The following is a 24,447-nucleotide window of genomic DNA, read 5'->3' on the forward strand; positions in this document are numbered from 1 at the left end:
AGACAGGCAGAGGATTCTGAGTAGCATGGCCAAGATTCTCCAAACAATCCTTTCTGAAGGAGGAGACAGAGGGAACAGAAGTGTTTCTCCTGAGCCACTGGTGCTGGTAGTTCACGTCCTGGGTTTTTTTCTGTAAGAATACAGTATAGAGCTGGGCATGATGGCACATGCCTTTGGGCATGGTGGCCCTGCCCACCTTTCAGCCCTGCACTAGGGAGGAAGAGGCAGGAGGATCTCTGTGAGTTCCAGCCTAGTCTACATAGTGAGTTCCATGACATCCAGTCCTATGTAGAGAGACCCTGTCGCAAAACAAACAAAACAAAAAAGTAAAAAATATATATAAAATAAAAAGCATACAGTATAGGGATAGCTGGTCACCTTGCAATGTGGCTTTTTCAATTTAGGCAGCCCATTTTGCAACACAACTTGGAGATGGCTTGCCACTGTTGCTTCTGCCCCACAGGGCAGAGAGGACCAAGGGCAGTGAAGTGACAGCCTTGTGAAGTGGACCTGAGTGTACATGAAGAATGAAGCCTTGAAGCCTTGTTTGGCTCTGAGCACATCCAGCCTTTGGGAGAGCTGCCTTTGTAATGCATTTATTCACTGCCAACAGGGACTCTCTCCCTGGAGGGAGCTTAAGCCTGGAAGTTATAAATGATTGACTGTGCCATCATAGAGTTTCACCATAATACATTTCTGCTTCAGGGCTGAAACACAGTAAGCCAGCAACTTGATTTCTCATCCCAGAGCTCCTGATGGTGGTCTGGTGGGCTCCAAAGTACACCTCAGCTGGAATTGCAGGGATTTGGTTGGTTGGTTGGTTGGTTGTTTATTTTGAGAAAGTGTTTCTCTGCATAGCCCTGGCTGGTTCTAGGACTCACTTTGTAGACCAGGCTGGCCTCAAACTCATAGAGATTCGCCTGTCCCTGCTTCTCAAGTGTTGGGATTAAAAGCATGTGCCACCACTGTCTAGCTTGGAATTGCAGTTTTGATTCAAGTACAAGGAGAGTATCTTATTTCACATTGATAGTTCATTACTGATCTCTGTCTTGCAAATTGTATGAAAATAATAAATATACACACATATACATACAGTTCTATACTGAACACTGGCTAAACAGCTACCAGCATCCCAATACAGTACATGGAATAAAAAACCCTCTCCCTTCCCCTAGCCCCACAACTATCTTAAAACTATTATTGCAGAACTATGTTGATCCTTCTTTTTCTTTAGATTAGTTTGAGAGTGGCTAAAGATGAGGTCAAAATGGAAAATTTGGCAGTAGGTGGGGCTATTAAGATGCATCATATCTATAAAAAGTGAGAAGGCAAAGGAAGTCACGCCAATAGAAAGCCTGAGTAAAAATTTGTAGCCAATAATAATATTGTTTAAAAACCCCAAACACTGGTCTATGCACGAGAAAGCAATTTCTCTTCCATATCCATTACCTAATTCCAACAGTTAACTGCATCATATACTTCCAGACTTTGTTTTATAGAGTTAGAAAACCCAGATAATACAACTGTCTCAATTTCCTTTCATTCTACCCCACCCCAAATTCCCCAACCCAGAGAACAAAGGCTATAAAGCCAAATATAGAAAATAATCTGGAGGTCTATTTATCAAACTAAATGTACAGTTGACTCTTAGTGTTTCTCTCATTCATTAATGTTGGAGTTTGCCAGATGGCTTCCGTGGAGATGTCTGCCTCATCCCAGTCACCTGAAAGCTGGGCCTCTAGAACTGTGAGGTCTGGGTGAATGATATGGTATCAGATTTGTCCACTGCAAAGCCGCCATTGACGTAGGACTTCTTGGTATCCGAGTCTTCGCTATCAAGGATTGTGGGTTCCAAAGCAAAGGGGTTCACGATGTTGACTTCAGATGAAACATCCATCTGCTCCAACTCCTTCTTGGAGAGCTTCTCCACAATGCCGGTCCCAAATGCATCTCCCAGAACGTTCACCATGGTCCTGAACCGGTCCCTGGCAAAGAGACAGGAGAATCAGAATGGGCCCAGATTTCATCTTCCTCCACTGATGTGTGGAGAAAGAAAAGTTTCTGATGAGTGCAGTGCAGAATGCTGTTCTCCTGGCTCGGCAGATGCCTCACTGGCCTGGGGCAGAAGGTGGCTCCCAAAGGGACAGAATGAGAAAATGGGCTCTACTTGGCCCATGCTCCCAGAAAGTAGCAATGACCTCTCAGTCCCCAGAAATTCCCTCATTTTTTCCCAAATAAGAATGGGGTCTCCACAGAGATACATGGAGGATACCAAGGATGGCTCAGAACTCAGTAAGTCTTTGAGCTCTGACTTCGTTTTTGTGCCTTTCCTAGGTATTATGCACTGGTATTAAGGACTCTCTTGGCTAAGGTGAGGGAATCTGAACATTTGGTTGGGGTGGATGGTGCCAAGTATGTAGGCCTCAGGTGTGTCCCCGGTGTATTCATTTCTTTACTAAATAAGGTCATTCCATGAACAACCCGGTAAAGACATGGAAGAACATAGCATCCAAAAGATATAGGCCAGCCCAGAGATGGATTCCTCTATGATACACCCTCCATTTGTCGTAATCCCAGGCAGACCGGAGAAGAGGCCAGTGGCAGGAAGGCCTATAGTGAAAGCCTACAGAGGGCGTGCTCATTTTGATACTGAGGATGTGGTGAAAACTGTGAACATGGGGACCCTGGTGAGATGACATTTGTGAGACAGGAAAGGCCAACATTGACTGTATATGACACTGTGGATGCCCTTCTAACAGGAGTAGTACCACAGACTGTCCTGGCCTAGCATCCTTGCATCCTATAGTTTGGGCCTTACACTTACCTTGGTAGAGAGTCACTGCTTCTAGGAAAAGCCAGGGTTCAAATTAGCCTGGTTTCTTTCTTTACCTGAGATGCCCATTCTGTGCAGTGTCACGGCTTCCAAGTCAGGTACATGGTTAGAACCTCCACAGCATGACTGCTTCCCTTTCTCCACTCTTAGCTGCTGTATACATTGTACAACCTGGTCTCTCTCTCTAATCTGAAACGAGGTTCAGTATGGAGCTACACTTAACTCTGATGGCTAGGGGTAGAGCCACAACCTTGGTACTGGAAGGTAGATGTGTGTTTCAAAACTAAAGCCAAAGACCAGGCTGCTCCACCTTCAACTTTGGGCATCAAGGGGGCAATTCTCACACAGATGTTCTGTGTATGGGGGATGTGTGTATAAGACAGAAGAGAGCTGTCTGGGGGCTAAGTGGTTTGACTCATTGCCATCACAACAATAGAACTTTCCGTATGTTGATTATGAACTGAACTGCCAGGCATACTTCTAGACACTTGGCTCAGATGAGCCCATTTGGTTCCTACAACAAGCTACTGAGGTAGGCATAACTTTCCCCATCTCATAAATAAAAATGGGCCTCAGAGTGGTTAAGGAACGTGCTCAAGGTCTCAAACCTCTTAAGATACCAGATGAGGATGTGAACACAGGCGTATGCTAAAACCTTTGCTCATGCCACCAGCCCAGAGGATTCCAAAGATACCTGGAAAGATGCAGTAACTTCGAAGCAGGTGGTCCCGTGTTTATGAAGCCGACTTGGGGCTGGGATACCTGGGGATGGCTACGGGGCCTTGCCCCACTTCTTCACTATACTGTCTCCTATTTAATCTTGTTCTCTAACCGTAAGTGCCACCACCTATACCATGAGCTGATGGAGCTCACTGGCTTTTGAGAACCCCTGCTGAAGTTACAAAAGAGTTAAATTTAAGCATGTTAACCAGACGGCTTGGCCAAAAGGAAGCGAAAGCAGCAACAGATGGCTCATTAGGCATTGTGAGGAGGAAAGCAGAGCACAGCAAAGATTCTGCATGGCTAGGAAGCTGCCTGCCCAACCAGCAGAGGCAGGGGTATTTATTCCAACTCACAGGAGCCAGTCCACAGCGATGATGAGGGTGACATCCTCAGCAGGCAGGCCTACAGCACTCAGCACGATCACCATGGTCACCAGGCCAGCCTGCGGCACGCCAGCAGCTCCAATGCTGGCAGCTGTGGATGTGATACTGTAGCCAAAACACAATAGCAGGAAAGGGTTAGACCGAAACAGGCTCCGTGGCTGGTACTGTTATGTTACTATAGTGGGTTTTTGTTTTGTTTTGTTTTGTTTTCAAGACAGGGTTTCTTTGCATTGCTTTGGAGCCTGTCCTGGAACTTGCTCTGTAGACCAGGCTGGCTTTGAACTCACAGAGATCCACCTGCCTCTGCCTCCTGAGTGTTGGGATTAAAGGCGTGTGTCACCAACGCCCAGCATGCTCCTATAGTGGACAGTTAGAACTTACTGTTAAATAACCAGTTCCGACTCATGTGTATCTGTTATCTATCTGTCTATAATCCATCCATCCACCCATCTAACACACACACACACACACACACACACACACACACACACACACACACACACACACGATGGGAGCTCCTGGGGCTTACGAGGAACAGGATATCATGGCAGCAGGAAAGCATTTGGCAGGTCACCCTAAACAAGGAAATATAGAATAGCAACAAGTGACATCAATGCTGAGACAGAATTACTCAGGATGGTAGGAATTTTTTATTCAAGGCTTTATCTGCCCACCCAAAGCCTCCATCCTAAGTGTCAGAACCCTCTCTACTTGTGTCCTTCCTCCTTCAGTCTCTGCTGCTCAATCATTTACAGAGCACTCAGTATGCGCCAGGAATTTCTGTTGCCTGGGAAGGTGGCTAGAGGGACAGTGGAGTAGATGGGCAGGGGTGTGTGAGATGAAGGCAAACAGATGGAGCAATGGTTAAGCAGGTTTTACGTAATTTCCCCATATCACAAGACTCTAGCCTTCCCCAAGAACACCTGTTCAGGGCACTGACTTGAGAAACTGTGACCCCATCCAAAGTACAGCATTCCTGACTGGTCCTTCATTCCAGCAGGTGCACTTTATGCCAAAGGAGGAGACATCTGGAGCCCAGGGTAGGTTGCCACAGGAACTTAGTTACCAAGTATTGAACAAAATTCCCCTTGCGCACACAAATAGGACAGGGATTTTTCTCCTGGCAATAAGCAGTTTCTCACCAGCAGTATGTTTATTTTAATTGGGTAATTCTGGAGAAATCAAGGCTCACTGTGCTCTGAAAGTCCTTTGAATTGAATGAGCTGGCAGGGACACCCGTAGTGACTTCCAGAACTATGCCTCACCCTCAGGCTAAAGTACCACTTCCAGATGCGGGTGGGCTGAAAGGCAAAGGTGTGGAAACTGCTGAGTTAAACTAGATGAAGCCCAGATCTAGCCACATTCATATCCCTCTGGGTTCCAAAGGTCTCTGCATTCTCAGAAAACAGATTCTGCTGCCTGGTCATCTGCCTAGTGTTGTGTTCTAGAGGCTGCTCACCAGTTAAAAGCCAGTCAGACTCTTTGCCTAGTACTAAAACATCCCAGTTTTTTTCATGGCTATGGCTACCAGTTTGCAGTGACTTAAGAGAGTTCTGGAGCTGTACCGACATGTCTAAAGTTTGAGGCTTACATCATCCTTCAGAGCCGTCCTTCCTCAGACCTCTTTGGAAAAATCCAACTTTATTTCCATGCTGGTTGAAAAAGAATTTAAACAATGCATCAGTGGGTTTTCTTTGTAGAAAGAGCCATGTGCCCAGGCTCATTGATCCCCCTTGGAAGCCTCAACATGTCATGGTTAGCCATGTTCTTACAAGCTTGAGGCTGGACTTCAGAATCCATTCAGTCTGCCCTTGAGCCTTGACCTTGCTCACTGAACTTCTGTCATTTGACTGGCTTTTGGTGTGACATTCAGAACATTGTGTCTTCAGATAAGGGGAAATATATGAAAACCTGCTCATCTGCTTCAACATTTCCTGCTTCAGCAGAAAGGTTTTCAGCTTCTGGGATACAGGGTTCTCTCCCAGCATGCAGGAGCAGCAGGATTGGAGGCAAGGCTGTGAAGTAGTGTGGACACAGCTGTCCGAGTCAGACACATCTGGCTCCATTCCTGGTTCTGCCAATTTGCTATGAGCATTTTCTTCAGCAGTTGAGCATTTCTCTGATCTCAACTCCTTGCCTGGATTTGAGGGATCGGATGTCTTTTATGTAGACAAAGTTGTATCAAGATCAGGATAGTACCTGTGCAGCAAACTATAAATATGCCGCTTTTGCTGTTCTGCTAGGATCAATACACATGATGCTCTGAGTACAGCGGCCACTACCCACTGCTGGTTGAGCACACTGAGGGACCCGGAGGCTAGCAGCTGCCTGGTAGGCAGGCAGGCAGGGCAAAGGGGCTCTAGGCAGATGAATGTACCTTCCCATAAACATTTAGGATGGCTGACTTCCTCCTCCCTAAGACAAAGACTTGATGTTTGTCCTGCCAGAGGGGACTATGTAGTATTGACCTCTACATGGAGGGAGGGGCTCTGATTGTGGGAACCAATCAGCTTTTCTTTGTCCAGATTACCCAATCCTTTGCAACAGCCCAAACCAGCCAATCCTGAGGGAGAAAGGGAACTCATCAGCCCTCAAACTTTTGTTTTGTTTGAAAGTTTTGGCTCTGCCAGGAAAACCTCAGATTCTGGTTTCCGGATCCTCTTTACTTCTGGGGGAGCTTGTCTCTCTATGTGGTGTGGTATGGTGTGTGTGTGTTTCTGTTTTCAATAAAATCTGGCTGAGTGCTGAGACCTTGCCTTGCCTTGCCTGTCTTTTTATTCTTTAAATCAGCAGAGGACTCTGTTCCTGTAGCCCCAGTCAACTTCACCACGATGATGTCAGTATCTCTTCTGGAAATTCAACATCCTAAATGCTCCAAAATTTAAGACTAATGTGACAATATGAATGGAAAATTCCACACATGATCTCACAGTCAAAACCTAAGCACACCACAAATACTTCATATGTGTATGAGTATATATGGCTATGTATAAAGTATGCATGAAGCATAAATGAAGCTGGCCCAGTTTCATCAACCCTGAGATAACTGGAATCTCATTCTGTCACTCAGACACAGTGCAAACCAACAGGGCCGTCCGCAGTGATGGGACTCTTCCACGCCTGTGCTACCCAATTCAGTCAGCCATTGGCCGCACAGGACTAGAGGCTGCATAATGCCGTCCTAGGAAACAACTGTAGCAGAATTCACCAGGGCCATTTCAAACACCTCCTCAGTCTTCATTTGCCTTGAATTCTTTTTGGCGTCAGACACTGAGCCATTTTAATCCTTGAAAATAAACCACTCTAGGTTTCCACAATGCCCCTGGCTTCCTCCTACCTCCTGTTCTCCTTTCCTCCCTCCTATCTACCTCTAATGGGATTTTCTGAGGCTTTGCACTGTTTCCCCTTCTTTACAAACTCTTTCTGCATAATGTCACCCATTCCTAACATTTACTGGGGACTCGCTGTGTAGGCACCAAGACTTTATAAACATCCTCTTACTAATTATCATATTTGAATAAATCATAGGCGCTATTATTTCCTCCACTTACAAATGAGAAAACAGAGCTTAGAGAACTTAAGCTTGCCCAAGGTTACAGTTATAACTAGTCATAGTGTTACTGATTCAGACTCCTGACTTGGCGCCCACATGTCCTATGACCACTGTTAAGTGGCTGACCCTTACTTTTGGGTTTGTAGTTCAGATCTATATCCTCAATCATTTTTCTTAATTTATGGTGTTTTAAATTTTCTTTTTCTTTTGGTTTTTCAAGAAAGGCTTTCTCTGTGTAGCTCAGGCTATCCTGGAACGCACTCTATAGACCAGGCTGATCCCGAATTCAAGAGATCTGCCTGCCTCTGCCTTCCAACTGCTGGAATTAAAGGAGTGTACCACTACTGCCTGGCTTAAATTTACTTTTTTTTTTTTTTTTTTTTTTTGTGTGTGTGTGTGTGTGTGTGTGTGTGTGTGTGTGTGTGTGTGTTTGCCTGTACACATGAGGGTATATGCGTATGAGTACAGGCACCTATGTAGGACAGAGACACTGGCTCCCCTGGAGCTGGATTTCTAGGCAGTTTTGAGCTACCCAGCATGGATAGCTTCTTGGGTCCCCTGGAAGCAGTTCTCTCAACTACTGAGTTACCACTCCAGCCCCTACAATTCTTAAAGGCATTCAAATTCAACGTGTCAAGAAGTATATACCATTTTCCCCTTGTTTTTGCTTCTCTTGTTCTCACGCGCTCAAATCACCCATCTTAGCCTTTTCCTGGCCCTTAGCCTGAAACCAGATGGCAGCTCTATGATTCGCTAACTCAGAGGTGAACCCAATGTGTGTGTGTGTGTGTGTGTGTGTGTGTGTGTGTGTGTGTATACATATACATATACATATACATATACATATACATATACATATACATATACATATACATATACATATACATATACATATACATTTATATATATATCTTGATAGAGGCCATTTGGTGACTTACTGATCTTCTAGTTTGTGGTCCCTGCTCCCATCCAAGCCTTCCATCATACTGCTAGTTATCTCTTTAAAATTCAAACCTATCCATGATATTATAAACTGTTGTATTAGATCCTCTACACAGGGCTCTTATGGCCAAAGAATCTGGACTCTGATTAGGCCATGAGATACTTTCGCTGTTCTGAGCTCTTAGCTTTTGTCTTTTTCCTGCTAAATTCTTATTCCTCATCTAAGATTCACCTGTACTTCCCGCCCCTCTAGGAATCCTTCCCTTCTCTTCCTAGGTAGAGTCGATCCTTCCCTCATTAGGTCCATCCTGTGACCCCAATTAATTTTCCATGAGAGTCCTAACACAGATCCAGTATTTATTTGGTATTTAACCGCCTCCCCATTCACAAGGGACTCCTGTTAGAGCAGGGGCTCATGCTTATTTAACCTTGAGTCTTGGGTGTTTAATCTGTGCCTGGCATTGTCTGGCACCTACTGGTCCCATTAAGCTTAGCAGAGGGATGCCTCAGGTACCCAGACCCTGAAGCTGGAGTTGCATGTGCCATGAGTCCACCCCCTGTCTTTATCTCTGGCAGGGATTCATAAACCAATAGAACATCCCATCTCGAGGTCCCTCTTGGTTTGTCTGCATGGATCACGTTTACTTGAGGCAGTTCAAGGAGCAGTGATGCAAATGAGAGCGACACTGTGCCTCACCTGATGGTGATGATCTGCCCAATGCTCAAGTCCAAGCCATTCAGCTGTGCAATAAACACAGCTGCCACGGCTTCATAGAGTGCAGTGCCATCCATGTTGATGGTGGCACCAACAGGCAGCACAAATCTTGTGATCCTCTTATCCACCTGGTTCTTTTCTTCTGCACAGCGGAATGTAACTGGTAGGGTTGCTGAACTGTGGGATCAATGGAAGCAAATTTAGGTCTAAAAACCACCAGGCCTCGGTCTCCACCCAAAAAGTATGCCTGTGGTCTAAAAAGTGAACAAAGGGCCCCAGAGCATGCTGGCAATTAAGAAAATAATTTATTATTTTATTTTTACTTGCATGGGTGTTTTGCCTGAAGGCATGTCTGTGTGTCTGGTGACCATGGAGGTCAGAAGGGGATGTTGGTTCTCCTGGAATTGGAGTTACAGTAGTTTGTGAGCCATTATGTGGGTGCTGGGACTTGAACCTCGGACCTCTCCAGCCTGTATGCTGGTACTTTGGGCCAATCCCGGAATTGGAAGGTGCTGTGCCTACTCCTGCCCCCTGTGACACCACGATGTTTTCTGGGTATCGGGCCACAGCTAGAGTATAGGAAGTATTCAAAAGGGTGGAGAAATACATTCAAGGAGATGGACAGAGAATACAGGCACCATCTCTCAAAGGTGTCTATCCAACCAGAAGCTGGAGTCATCTTCACCAAGTGACAGAAGTGACAAAGCATCGTCTGGAGGCGACACTCTTCTAGTTACCTGGAAGATATCATGAGAGCTGTCAGGAGAGCCTGCGCCATGCCCAAGGCAAATTGGAAAGGGTTTTTCCGCACAATTATGAAGTAGATGAGAGGCAGGACTACAATGGAGTGGATGGCAAGCCTGTAGACAAGAGGGAGAAAGTCTTAATACCACTTCCTCAGGCTTGAGCCTGGTTTTCAATCTCTTTTTAAAATGACGACATCATTAAACTTGCATAAAAACTCAATGAGACGGGCATGCTCCCTCCAAGGTCACATCTGTCCCCAACCATGCTACCTCATTATTGCTTTCATCACAGCCCACCCCATCCTGTCCTCTGGACTAGGTTCGGGGATGATGTCTACTATTTAAGAAGGAAGCCAGAGTCGCAATAAAGAGAAACTTGCACTTTAGGTCTGGCCCCCATTTCTTTTATTATTCCTGTCTTCCCAAAGTGCCTCACGTAGGAATCTACTGGTTACTCTAAGTGGGGTTGACTAAATGAGAGCCACTAGTAGTCTGTGTGTACACAGTGGCAAGTGGATGGTTCAGTTAGACAAGATTGAATAGTAAGTGGTGATCACTACAAATAGGAATCTTGAGGGCCTGAGGAGAGAGTCCTCTTAGTCCAGAGAATCATGAGATCTTAGCTATGATGTTTAGTTTTCGGTTAGAAACATAAATAGAGCAAGAGTCAAGAACTCAACAGACCCCCATTATGAAATGGCTTATTATCCCCGGTCTCAGCCACGTCACTGCCCACCACAGCCCCTGGTATTGCCTGTCTCAGCAGCTCTAGTGCAGGGCTGTAGAAGGGAGAAGCCCTGCCTCTCTGATCTCTGTGGCCTCAACTCTGACACTCACGCTGTAGGACCAGGCTGCCTCTGTATGGCTGGAAAGCCGTGTTTTTGGCACACTGGGGTTAACAACCAATGCTGTGTTTGGGAACTCCTCTCTGTAGCCAGGTTCTGAGAGGGAAGCTAATGGCTCAAGTTGAGTGTTTGGCCCATGGAAAGCAAATCAGTGGCATTTACTCTTTCTCTTGCTCCACATTTCTTAGTAGATGGGACCATTCTGTCCTTGGCCAGATGTTTGGTGGCACCATTCATAACCTATGACATCTCTTCTGAGGGAGCCAACAGCTGTGTTGTAAGGGACTCAACCTCGCACCTTCTTGTTTGTTTTATGGCCTCTGAAAGGTATCAGACACTTGCTGAATAGCCTGATGATCGCTCCAGCACCCTGACACCCTGGTGACACAAGACACAGCAGTAGCCACCAACCCAGCAAGAACATCAGAAGCAAAACCAGTCCTACATGCTTCAGATGGAATTTATTTAGGTCCTTCTTTCTTTCAGCCTTGGGATATGTGGGAGGCATTCTTTCCTGCTTGGCTAGTTTACAGTCTAAAGGAAGTAAAGGGCAGGAGATAGCCCCAAGAGCCCTCAAATGAATTTTTTCTCTTGTTTTAAACCCAAACCAATAGAGGCAATGACAAAAGCTGGTCCAAGCTGTTCTGCCAGGAGCTGAAAATTAGCACAGCATGACACACCTACGGCACAGCTGTTAAAGGGCAGCCTTGATGCTCTCTTATCTCCAAACCCCATCTCTCCCTGCACATGGGAGAAAAGCCGTGTCTAGCCAGCTACACTCAGTCATCCTAGGGCATCAGCCATGGATTCTGTTTCTTCTCTTGACATACCCACTCAGGACAGTGGCCATGTAAAGGCCCAGCTTGCGGAATATTTCCCAGTCTTCCACTTCTATGATCTTCCCAGCAATTAGGAACAAAATACCGATCGGCATGTAGCTAGAAAGCAAACACAGGCCAAGTCACAATTCAGTCATCAGAGCGTTTCTCAGACAGGATGCTGGGGAGGGAACAAGCTAGTGTGGGCATGCTCAGTGCGCATGCTCACACCCCTGGGAGGGCCGCTGGCTACAATCGGGAAGTCAGGGGTTCAGCTTCAAATCCAGCATGCACAACTGTCTTTAGAGTATCTGCATGCTATCTTCATCCTACTCACCCCAAATTAAGGGCAGCTGGTAAGAATGTGCACTACAGAAGCACCCATGCAGTGCACACCCCCCAGTGACTGTCATAAGAGCAAAATCTTTCCATCTATATCTTGCTTCTCAGGTGTCATCGATAGAGGCGAGGGTAGCAGCAGTGGGGTGAGCACGATAGCTCCGTTTGTGGAGCTCTATCTAGCGATGTCTTATGCCAGGGAAGTATTTTACACACATCATTTCACCTAATGTTCTTCCCCCAGCCCTGGGGGTAGGTTTTACTATCTTTTTCTTACAGAGGATGAAGCTAAGGTTTTAGTGGGATTAAGTGATTTCCTTGGCTGTTACCACCGGACATTTTACTGTCGGTTTCTACCCTTTGGATTATAAAATGTTGAGCCAATTCCACGTGAGCGAGGGGAGGGAGAGGTCTCCCATGAAAGCTGAACTTTTGGGCATCTCAGAAGCAGGACAGACAGGCCGTGTCTTTGGATGCCAGAAGAGTTTTCTCGTTCAGATGTGGTCATGCCCAGGCTAGAACAGTTGGGATATTTTGAATTTCATTTCTGTGTAGGGCCTAAGAAGAAAAGCACCTGGTGTTCATATTCCGAAGGAACTTTCTCAGATCCTTTCCAACAGGAATGCTGGGTAGGTATAGGCTGCTCTTCAGGCCTCTGAGGCAAGAGATAACTGCTACTCCCAAGGAGGGTGTGAAATTAATTAATACTCCAGTCTTGATTTTAAATGTCCACCTTCTTTAGGGAGGACCTGCTGAGGAATGTTCTTTCATGTTCCACAAAGGTGTTATCAGGGGAAGGGAAATGGTGCCCATCAGCACTGCTCACCACATGATGATCTGGACGATTTTCATGGTTGCGTCACTCAATGCGTTGAAGAAATCCACCAGAATCTGCCCCTTTTCTCCCATTTTCCCAATGACAAGTCCGAAGACAAGGCAAAAGATAATTAAGCCCAAGACGTTGATGCCATCTGAATACAGGCCCACAATTTTGTATTCCTTTGTCTTGTTCTGTGGATCAAAACCAAGAAAATACACTGAAAACATGCTGGGAATTGTAGCGATCCAAGTCAGAGGTATAATGATGATGAGGGAAGCCTACCCATGAAACACTTTGCCCTCAGCCACTCGTTTAAGTTGTTTTTTTAAACAAGTCCATCTGTGAACATGTCTTTTGAAAATTTCCAATGTTGCAATGTTGTAAATTTTTATGAATTTTAGAATTGGGGCATTTTTTCAGGGTTAACCACTAGCTACATTTGGAGACTTGTTTTTAAAAGGATAGAAATTAATAATACAAGAACTACATAGTGTTTACCAGCATGAACATTTAGAGGACATTATACCATCTGTTCCCTCCTGATAATGAATCTGAGGGAGATTCATCACTGCCTTCAGTCTGATGTGACCAACAGGATTTTAAAGATATGAAAACTAGCCAGACATCTGTACTATGAATCATGTTTTCATTCTGAGCAAAAAGTAGCACGAGATTTACTAAGAGATAGCATAGTCTGTGTGGGGCAGGCCAGGTCTATAAAGAATTGTGCTGATGAGCCACTGGGGTACCAGTCATTTCTTATGTGTGGCAGAACAAATGTTTATGGTGCAGCTAGAATGTTCTAACTGCACAGGCTGTGGCACAAGGTTCTTAAAATTTAGCTGAAGACATAGGATGAGCTGTGAGAAACCCAAGTCAATACTAAGATGATAGCTGATTAACTGCACAGCCACTGTATGAGTTGCAAGTGTCACACAGAAACTAGGATGTGCATGATGTCTGTGACGTTAGGGAAAGCTAGGTGAGGGGTAGGTATCTTAGTTAGCATTTCTATTACTGTGAAGGGACATCATGGCCCTGGCAACTCTTACAAAGGAAAACATTTAATGGAGATGGCAGCTTATGGTTTCAGAGGTTTAATCTATTATCATCATGGTGAGGCACGGTGGTGTGCAGGCAGATATGGTATTAGAGCTGAGAGTCCTACATCTTGATTGGCAAGCAACAGGAAGTGAACTGAGACACTGGGTGTGGCTTGAGCATATATATGAGCAAAGCCCGCCTCCACAGTGACATACTTCCTCCAACAAGGCCACACCCACTGAAACAAAGCCACACTTCCTAATAGTGCTACTCCTTTTGGGGGCCATTTTCTTTCAAACCACCACAGTACCCAAGAGACAAAGCATGTTCAAGAAAGATATTCGTCATAGGCAGAAGGTGTGATGCACCTGGCCTCTGTAACCTCCAATGATTCTTCCTCAACCTTTATGGCCCCAGTGTTCCCAAAGCACCCTGCTTTCTCTGATGATGACATTCATCATTCCTTGCCTGAGAATATGACCAATCTGTCATTTGTCACATGATGTCATATCTGTCCTTCCACTATCCTCTTAATGTGCAGTAGCAACTCCAATATGGAGGATGCTCAGAAAACTGTGAAATCTTATCAAAAACGAGGAGTAAGGAGCAAGTAAAGGGTAGATCTGCATAGAAGAGAGCCCCACCTCCAACCTGGAGGCAAGAAGAAGCCTGGCCACAGAGGGCCCGTGGTCATAGTTGGGAGAAATGAAGGCTTTTTGCAGTAGGAAGCAGGGAACCAACAATGGCCTACTGAATTTAAATTATATTTATTCACATATTTATTACATGTGTGTGTGTTATGTATGTGGGGATACTCATGGAGGCCAGAAGAGGGTATCAGAACCCCCAGTGTGGGTGCTGGGAACTGAACCCAAGTCCTCTGGAAGATCAGCAAGTACTTTTAATCACTGAGCCATCTCTCCAGCCCCCTACTTATTTATTTAGACAGGGACTCACTCAGTAGCCCTGGGTGGCTTCAAACTCATGACCTTGCTTTAACCTCTTAAGTGCTAGGCTTACAAGCATGCACCATTATGGCCACTTTAATTTAATTAATAAGTTGACTGAATATTCTTTGCCCTAAATCTCTCTCCTGCCCTCCCCACTTCTCTCTCCCACTTTAAAGCCAGAACAAGTATTTCCTTTGGGAAATTCATTCAGAAGTCTATTGTGGGCCTACAAAGTACCACTTCAGGCCCACAGATTTGATTCTCCAATTCCAAAACTTCAATAGCTCTCAAAGCCTGTTGATTTTCTTGATGACTTTATGGTATACTCTGGTGGCAAAATCTACTCTGAATGGAGATGAGGCCACTGTGTTTCTGATGTGGCAGAACATACATGAGTTTGTTGCAGAAACATTGGTGGCACTTGATCCTGGAGTGGTGCTGGGTTCCATGTAGGGAACCTGGCACACATGCCATGAGGCCCTGTGAAGTCTAAGATGATCCAGGCTCACATACTGCTGAGAGATTCAGGCAAGGAGCCAGGGCCTGTATTCTGTGTTTATAGCCCCATAAACCTAAAACTGTGCCCAAGGAATGGAGAGGCCGAGGTACAGAGACAAGGCTCATTGTTTTCTCTCTAAGAATAGTTGATGCTCTTTACTCTTGGTAAAGAGTAAAGTCCCCATGACCACCATGTTAGCACTCCATGGAGAGGTAACGAGCCTTCTCACATCATTTATATCAATCAATCAGTGCATGCCATTGCTTAATGTGTTTCTATTTAGAGGTGTCTGCTTTCCTATATCTTGATTCATTAACTTGGAATTCACAGCTAACAGGACTAGACTTAACGCCTGAATGAAGCTTCTCTAACACATATTTTTTTTTCTGCAAAGTGCATCACCCTGTTCTTGTACTTAGAAACATTACAGAGTATTTTATTACCATGCTTCAATCCATTTTATACAGTAAAATCAACAGATAGTCAGGGAGATACAAATTAAAGGTGCACTGAGATTCCATCTTACCCCAGTCACAATGGCTGTTGTTAGGAAAACAAGTAAGTGCTGGCAAGGATGCAGAGGCATTGCAGATATAATCTAGCAGTACCTCTCCTGGGTACACACTCGAAGTCCCCACAGCACAGAGATACCTTGATGTTTATTGTAGCACTATCCACAACAGCCGAGATATGGGCTGGACGCTCACTGGCAGATGAATGGATAGAGGACATGTGGCATGTATATATATATATATATATATATATATATATATATATATATAGTGGCATTTCATTCATCCGTAAAGATGAGTGAAATTACGCCATTTGCAAGAAAAAAGAAGTATAAATGGAACTCACACAAAATATGCCAGACTCAAATATTGCATGTTTTCTCTTCTATATGGACCCCAGATTGAAAAGTCTATAGGGCAGGGACGCAGCTTGTGCCTATTGCATGAGAGCAGAGGGAGTTCTTAGGGAGAACATAGCAGAGAAGACAATGGGGAGACTAGGAGCAAAGTGCATGAGAATATGTGAGTGCCCCCCAAATTACAATCATTATTATGCATTCATGAGAGAAAGAGAGAGAGAGAGAGAGAGAGAGAGAGAGAGAGAGAGAGAGAGAGAGCATGAACTGGAGAAATAGCTCAAGGATAGAATGCTTGTCTGGCATGCAGGAGACCCAAGGCTGAATTCCCAGTATCCCTGACCACACACACACACACACACACACACACACACACACACACACACACACACACACACAGAGTCAGCGAAAGAGATCCTCACTCAATGTAACACAGGACAAAATTAAACAAACAGACTGCAAAATCACTGAGAAGATGCATGAAAGGAAAATAAAGGTGAGATAAAACATACACCAACATGTATGTATGTTTGTTTATTGAATGAAAACCAAAATGAAGATATATCGTAGCCTCGTTCAAACTCAGTTTGGATTCAGGTACTGTGGGTGACTCAGTTTTGTGCCACTCTTGAGGGACTCCAAAAGGTTTCTGGGCTACAGATACATTTGGAGAAGAGGTACTCGAAAAGTGGATGTTATGCATAACAAAGCTAAATGCCTTTCTCTCTCCTGCCACTCAAGACTGGCGCATGCATGCTGGGGAGGGTGGGGTGGCAGATGGTACCTTAGACATTGTTGTCATGGCGGTGGTGACAGACATCTCTGTCACATTCCCCCCAGGATCACTGACAGGCTTCACTTCTTCACGCTTGGTTTTGTACTGCACATTGGAGAAAAACAATTGCTCACAAAGTAAAAAGATTTTTTTTTTAGCATCCAATTGGGGCTACACCACAGGGATATTATCTTGACCAAATAACTGTCACCGAAGGGCTGTAATGGTGGTTCATTTGTTGCTTCTAGTTTTTGATGATCTTTCTCAGGAGGCATTGAGACTGAAAAATGGGATCTAAAAATCCAAACTCCAGACTTCCACAGTGGCCATTCAATAATACAAGAATGTCCCCCCCCTTTTATGATGGGAAAATGAGTGGATGCAAAAAGAAGCAGGTTTTATCTGTAGGTACTTTCACCGACATGGGGATTCCTGCCAACCTTTTTTTGTTTTTATAAATGATCATTTTTAATCTGGGAAAATAACCTTAGCACTTTGATAAAAACAGTCACAGTGACTAATAAGTTCCAAGAAAGGGGTAACTGGGTGGTTGTATCCACATCAACAGCACCTCCAGAGCTATGTTGTGAGATTCCTGTTGAATTCCTCCCTTCATCCCGCCCTGTTTAGTTCTGTGAGGCTTCAATCACGGTGGATTGAGAAAAAGCCACTATATTATGGTGCTGGAAAGAAATGTCCTCCATACAGAATCTCTGCCAACTTCGAACCCTACAAACGGCCACTGTAACTGAGCTGCAAAGGCACCCCATAAATAGAGGTGGCTCTGTTCCTGGTGGGGGCTGCAGGACAATGATGTATTTGCCACTTTTATTGGTATATATAGAAGTCTCTGTCCATGTAATTTATGTAAATGAATACAGCAGTTTGTGATAGGCTCAGCTGTCTTAGGGAGCCCATATAAACAGAAAAGGGATTTTCAGTGGAGTGAAGACAACAGTAAACATTCATAAGAAATCTAAAACAGCCATGGCTTTGCTGCGGAGCTCCAGCAATGGACATCTAATATTAAGGAAAAGACCCAGTTGAGGGTGGGCCGGCCAACATGGTGTGGGTTAGACACCCATGGTCACCATGAAAGGGAAGGGAAGGAAGAGATGGACAGCCCTTCTGTCCACTGCACTGCATCTACAGGAAGTCCAAGTTTTTACAAATACAACATGGCTCTCCAAAAGACAAACAAATAAAATAGTACAAGTTGGCAAATTCTTGCCTTTCTCTATGTGAGGGGAAGAGAACTCTGTTAACCATGGCATGATTTCACTACAGCCCTAAAGACAAGAGTTGTCTGAAACCCCATCGGTCACAGGTGTACTTTCTGCTGTCAGGTGTTGACTGGCTAATTGGATTTCTGTGTCTTTGTAGAAAACGAAGTCTCAGTGGGTCATGGGGACAGAGAGATAACTCAAGAGCAAAACCACTAATGTTACCTGCTGAAAACAGGCTTGCACCAGGTTCTCAGGGAACATGTTCCTGTTGGAGACACGGAGAGCTTGATTATATCAGGGAAACAGGTGCTTTCAGTTGGTAAACTATATATCAATAGAATTGAGAATAGCAATATTCCAGCAATATATCCAGAAACTGGATAGATATTCCAGTTTCTCTTCTGGCTTCTGCTTTGCATAATACCCTTTGCTGAGTCCCCCACCCCTGTCAACTGCCACTTTAACAGATTCCTTAAACGACACCCTTACTGTTATTTCGGAAATGCTGCACAGGCAGATGGATACTCAGAGTCGAGACAGTTGTTTGATTTTCTGTATCTTTCCATTTTCATAAGTCTGTTGCAAATTCTATCATAATTTACCGAGTTAAACATGTGAACCAATGAAATATGGGTATGAAAGAAATTGTATGGGTCCTATAAATAGCTAAGTTACATACCCTGGAGACTCAAGAAACCCAAGTGACTATATTTTCTGTGGTTGAGTTAGGTATGGTAGGACAGTTGATATATAAAGAGAAAACTACGGATTTAAGTATTTGGCTTTCTTGGCAATTTCTCATGATTGGGTTGCTCCACTCTATGGAAACAGAACCTAGTGATTCTCACAATGCATTTGTAAGTCAGCAAATTCAGCAGAAATTATATGAAATTACAGTAGATGGTCACAAGTAGAGCCAACCGTGGTCCTACATTGCCAAACTGCTCAATATGCACATATCCTGAACATATCCAGAACAAGCTTCTCCATTTGTTCTGCTTGAATTGACACCTTTCAATTCATTAATTTGTTTGTGGTACTGACCACCTTAGAAAGAAGGGTTTCTCTGTATAATAGAAACATGAATTTCCCTAAGTAACCTTCAGAACTGGCCACCTAGTTCTGCCCAGCATCCTTATGTAACAAGGGTATTTCCTCCTACCTGTCCACGCTAAGTCTTCAGGCAGGGGCCTGTTCTATCCATTGCTTTCTGAACCATGCTTGGGGAGTAGAAATTACCAGCTATGTAATTTGTAGGACTCATAGCAAAATTGAAGATGCATATTAACTTAAATACTATTAAAAATGTTAAGATATTGGACTGGGGGTGGTTCAGTAGGTAAAGTTCTTGCTGCAAGAGCATGAGGATCTGAGTTCAAATCCTCAGAACTTATGTAAAGCTGGGCACAGTCATCCATACTTATAATCTCAGTGATGTATGGTAAAAAGGGGGGCAAATACAGAGGAATCTGCAGAATCTCAAGGGCGAGCTGTCCCAGCATACACAGCACAAAAGGCAACAAAAAGATCCTCACTCAAATAAGGCAGAAGGAGAGAGTCAGCGACTGATGTTGTTTTCTGACTTCCACATATGTGCACCATACACACACTCATTTAACACACACCTACAAATGTTAAGACACTGGAGCATTAAGTCACTCATGGGCCTTGTGCAACTGTACAGACAACCCATCCAGGAAGTCACCACTGGCAAGTCTCACCTGATCAGGTCCAACATGGCATCCACTGTGCTGACTTCAGGGCTTTTGCCTGTCCTGCTGATTTCACTCACTTTCTGAGAGACACCAGGCTTAATGCTCACAACCAGCACAATACCTGTGGCCAAGGACAGTATTCACAGAGAATTAAAAGCTTCCAGGGCAGCCAGGATCCTGGGGCGGTCTTTAGAGGACCAGGGGACATGGTGGTCAAGGCAATATTGTGCCATGGAGGGCCCCCAAGTTCTCAACAAAGTGCTAATCCCTAATTACGACCTTACCCCCAACCCACTGAAGTGAATAAGTGCATTAATGGAGAAGTCTCCTTGCTTTTCTTTTTAATGAATGAGTGACTTCTAGAATTGCTTTTGGACACACCAGGTCCATCTTTCTCCTGCTGTTCAGTCTATGAAATCAGCCACAGAAGGATTTGAAATAAAAGCACATTAGATTGATGCCTTTCCGTTATTTCCACCTGTAGATACAAGACACCCTTTCTGGAACTGTCATCTAAAAATATTCTACCGCCCTAGATTAATTATCTGGCTTAAGATTATATAAACTCTTGGCCTTACTTCTTTCTCCCCAGTAATACTGACAGGGCACAAAAATATCACTTTTTCTCTGCTTCTTATTGGAGACTTTGAGACCTAGTACTATGGTCAAAATTTTGTCAAAAATTGCATTTTCTTCACATAAAAGGTGTTATGCAGACTCGAAGGCAGCAAAGGCCTGGGATACTTTGACAATATTACTTTCTGGCTGAAAATATGCATTTTAAGAAGCCCAGTTACTTTTTGAAGACAAAGCGACAAATACATAGAGGAAGAAGGAATCAGAAAAAAGCATCACCGAGGATCACAGCAATGATGGTGGTGCAGAAGTAATACACTACGGCACGCAGACCAATTTTTCCCGATACATTGGAATCCAGTGCAGCGACACCTAGAGGGGGAGGGGAGAAAGGTCAAGTCACAGCTCAAAGGCAGATTTCCAGGGCTAGGGACACTAATAAGGAGCTGAGAGGTCCATCTCACACAGTTCATCAGGTGTAGCAAAGACTTTAAAATTGTAAATGCAGAATTCAGAAGTGGAAGCCAGTGTGGACACAAACTCCCTACACAGCTCATTTCCACAGCCATGGCCTCTGGTTTTCTTGAGGCTGGTCATACAATAGAAACTGTCCCCCTTCTACAGGTGATGTATGGAGAGTTAGGATCTGCACATAATATCACTCAAGAGCAGAGATAAACCTCTTTGAAATTCAGTATTGAGGAACCACTTATCTAGAACCAAGTTAATTATCTTATTGTGCAGTGACACTCCTACAAATCACAGTTGTGGTCATCTCTGTCTTTTCTATCAGGAGGCTCAAGCTGAGAAGATAACATCTGCCTACAATTATTAAGGTAATAGATATTGATCACCCCTGCCCACAAACACACTTCATCTCACCAGCTATAGTTAGCATTCTACTAAATTTTCTTCTCAAAGTTTGTAAGCATAGATAAGTTTATAGTTAACACAAGACTACTAGTCTTCACCCTCACAAACTTACCCTAAGGGTGATTTTAATTGGTGTATAATCATTTGACATGTGGCTGGACTGCAATGTGCTTTTTGGTCCCTTGTTGTTGGATCTCTAGATTGTCTCTGAACCTAACTCAATAATAAACCATGATAATTTCATTATCCACCCTAGCATATTTACCAGCTCTTTTCATGATTTCCAAATTATTCCTAGCTGAACAAATGTATGATGCTACTGTGAGATACCTCAAAAATCTAAGACTGGAAGGATACAGATAATTTCCATGGCACTGGAAAGTCAAGAGACTTAATGGCCACATTGTTTGCTCTACTTTCAAACAGTCTTAGCTACCAATAAAATAAATCGAATGTTGTCTAGTCTTTTGAGGTTTGTTTGAAGGGACAAATTGTGCTGTGCTTAAACATTCCTGAAATAAATAACTCTGGGTCAGACTCTGCAGGTTTGAGTCAATGTCAGCTATTGAGTCCCACTGAACCAAATTTTCTTCTTGCCCTCCCTGGACCAACATCCCCCTGGACCAACACTCTGCTGGCCATGGTGTTTGCAGAGAACCCCCCACCCCACCCCCGACACACACACGGGGCAATCTCATGCCTGGTTCCTCCCCTTTTCTCTGTTTCTTCTTCCCAGGAGATGAAGTACCTCTCACCATCATGAGTTCAGTGCCTCCACCTCGACTTTAGGACTCAGCAGACAACAAAAAGCTTTCTAAAAATGGGATCCTTGATGGAAATATGTTACACAGATACATCCCAAGTGGCTGCAGTGACTCTCTCGGGCTCACCCTTAGGAACAGCTTTATTTCCATTTTTCTTGTGTCTCTGTCATTAATGTTTCCCAGCCAGACAAAATTTTACTAAAATCAACAATCATACTTCTCTAATATTGTCTATTCTTTCTACCATTATAGTCACAAAAAAGGGAGGGTACCACAGCCCCCAAACCCAGGCTTTTGGAAGATTTACAACACACCATGGGGGGGGGGTTGGGAGGTTGGCAACTACTATAGAAAGAAGGAACATAGGGAAAACAGCTATATCTTCAAAACTATTACTGAAAGGATTATGAAATATCTGTCTGGGTAAAAAGAATCCTTCATATCTGTAGAAGAAGTTGATAATGGTAACACTGTCTTGAGCAATGGATGCTCATTGACCACAAATATCCTTTAATTCTCGTTTTAACTCAACGAGGTAGGCATTATTAGCCCATTTTTAGAGACCATAAATCTTTGGCTCAGATAGGCTATACAACATGCCCTCAAGCTATGGAAGTAAGCAATGGAGCTAGGATTCCAACACAGGTTTGACCCCAAAATCCACATTTTTTTTTTTTTGGTAGAGCTGTATTCACATTTAAAATTTTTTCCTTATATTTTTATTTAAATTAAAAACAATCTTATTTTACATACTGATCCCAGTTCCCTCTCCCTCCTGTCCTTCCATGCCCCCCCCACCTACCCCGCATGCCACCCCAACCACTCCCCAGGGAGGGTGAGGCCTCCCACGGGAGATCATCAAAGTCTGTCACATTTATGCACCACGACACATCAGCTTCTTCCGTGCACTAGTTCCAAAGCAGCACTGCCTAGTAGGCCTTCCTGTTCTGTAGAAATTGTCTGTGTTTACTCTGTCCTCTGAAGTAACCTCAAGCTACATATGGCTATCGAACACTTGCCAGGTGTCTAAGTGACTGAAGCACTGAATTATAATTTTGCTTAATTGAAATGAATCTCTATTCAAATAGCCACATGTGACTCATGGCTACCAACCATATGGACAACATAGCGCGATCTCCACACCTCACCAGACTGTTGCGCACTAAATGGGCACTCAGCCATGCCAAGGGAACAAACTTAGACTTAATGGCATTAAGGAAACTCCTTGAACCCTCTCCACCTTGCCATCACAGGGGCAGTAGAGAGGATTACACAATAAGCTACATTCTCTTGCATGCTGTCCCCTACTGTTTCAAGCTAGAACTCAAGCTTGTCCTTAGAAGTGAGGGGCACCTGCTGGCTCTTTATTTTAGGGAAAAGGCATTTTCTTTATTTATCTCAGGAGGATGCTCTGAGGAGCAATGATCGGGGGTGTTGGTGCTTGGCCAACGGATAATCATCTGAACTTTTTATAACAACACTACAAAGGAAGCAGGGTGGGCTAAACAATAGGCGGCTTTAAAAATAAATATCCGAAGGCAACAAGAGACTTCTCAAGAGTGCTCACTGACGAAGCTGCCACCCACCTGAATGAAGTCTTCGTGACAACCTCTATATCTCCTAGTCAGGGTGTCAAGATGAACTGTCACCGGAGTCTAGTATTTGCTAGCGCTCCCGAGGTCTGAGTGGCCAGAGCATCCAAGCTCAGTGTGACACAGGAGTTAAACAACCGTGTGAGTGACTCCAGCTCTGTCACCAGCCGAGAAGCCAGTTGCACGAAGAGGAATAAGCATGGGCTTTGTTCCCAAACTCGGTTCATTCATGTACACAGTGGTCTTTAAAAGCCAGCTCTCCTTCAAGTTGATATTGAGGGGCAAGCTGAACAGGCTGGCTTGCACAGCCTGTGAGCATTAGAGCTGCCACCGTCTACACCTGTGGCATCAGTGGCTGGTGATGTGTGTTACTGAGCAACAAAACACACCTCAGAAGCATTCTCATTATCCATTCCCCCTCCTTCATCCTTCACTGCACTGTCAGTCAATATACCTTTTAAAAATATCAAAAAAAACTTTCAGATTCCAGTATAATTGTTCAGTGGCACTGAGGATAAAATAGTAAACTCTCACCCTGGGGTATGAGACCCAACCGACGCATCTCCAGCCTGCATGTGTACCTGATGGACGTGTCACTCCCCCTGCCCTCTTCACTGTTAGACCAGGCTCCTCCTCAGGGCCTTCACTCAGGCCCTTCTCTCCAGCTGTTATTCTCCATTCCTCATCTGGCTTTTAAGTCCTTTCCCCGGGTCCCTTCTCTGAGCACCAAGGGTCCATGATTGGCATCCTGTGCCTAATGTGTTTCACTTAAAAATAAAAATCAATGGTCTCATTAACTAACACTTGCCTTTCTCACTAGACTATAAGCCTCATAAAGTCTCTCTCTC

The 24,447-nt window shown here is 44.3% G+C and overlaps 2 protein-coding genes across 2 annotated transcripts in view; one reads left to right on the plus strand and one right to left on the minus strand.

The window, feature by feature from the left end:
- The window catches only part of Spata6l (spermatogenesis associated 6 like), an 82,179-nt gene extending 60,019 nt beyond the window's left edge, over window positions 1-22,160 (plus strand). The window contains exons 11-12 of the mRNA XM_035441895.1: window positions 21,164-21,206; window positions 21,980-22,160. Of these exons, the coding sequence (XP_035297786.1) occupies window positions 21,164-21,185 (22 nt within the window). The 3' untranslated portion in view covers window positions 21,186-21,206; window positions 21,980-22,160. The remainder of the gene's footprint in view (window positions 1-21,163; window positions 21,207-21,979) is intronic.
- The window catches only part of Slc1a1 (solute carrier family 1 member 1), a 65,500-nt gene continuing 42,791 nt past the window's right edge, over window positions 1,739-24,447 (minus strand). Inside the window, exons 3-12 of the mRNA XM_027406456.2 lie at window positions 20,650-20,742; window positions 19,801-19,915; window positions 18,302-18,344; window positions 16,863-16,958; window positions 12,724-12,908; window positions 11,571-11,678; window positions 9,887-10,009; window positions 9,132-9,326; window positions 3,910-4,044; window positions 1,739-1,985 (exon numbers count right to left, since the gene is read on the minus strand). Coding sequence (XP_027262257.1) covers window positions 1,739-1,985; window positions 3,910-4,044; window positions 9,132-9,326; window positions 9,887-10,009; window positions 11,571-11,678; window positions 12,724-12,908; window positions 16,863-16,958; window positions 18,302-18,344; window positions 19,801-19,915; window positions 20,650-20,742 — 1,340 coding nt within the window. The remainder of the gene's footprint in view (window positions 1,986-3,909; window positions 4,045-9,131; window positions 9,327-9,886; window positions 10,010-11,570; window positions 11,679-12,723; window positions 12,909-16,862; window positions 16,959-18,301; window positions 18,345-19,800; window positions 19,916-20,649; window positions 20,743-24,447) is intronic.

Source organism: Cricetulus griseus, chromosome 3 (assembly GCF_003668045.3).
Source record: "Cricetulus griseus strain 17A/GY chromosome 3, alternate assembly CriGri-PICRH-1.0, whole genome shotgun sequence".
NCBI classification, from domain to species: domain Eukaryota; kingdom Metazoa; phylum Chordata; class Mammalia; order Rodentia; family Cricetidae; genus Cricetulus; species Cricetulus griseus.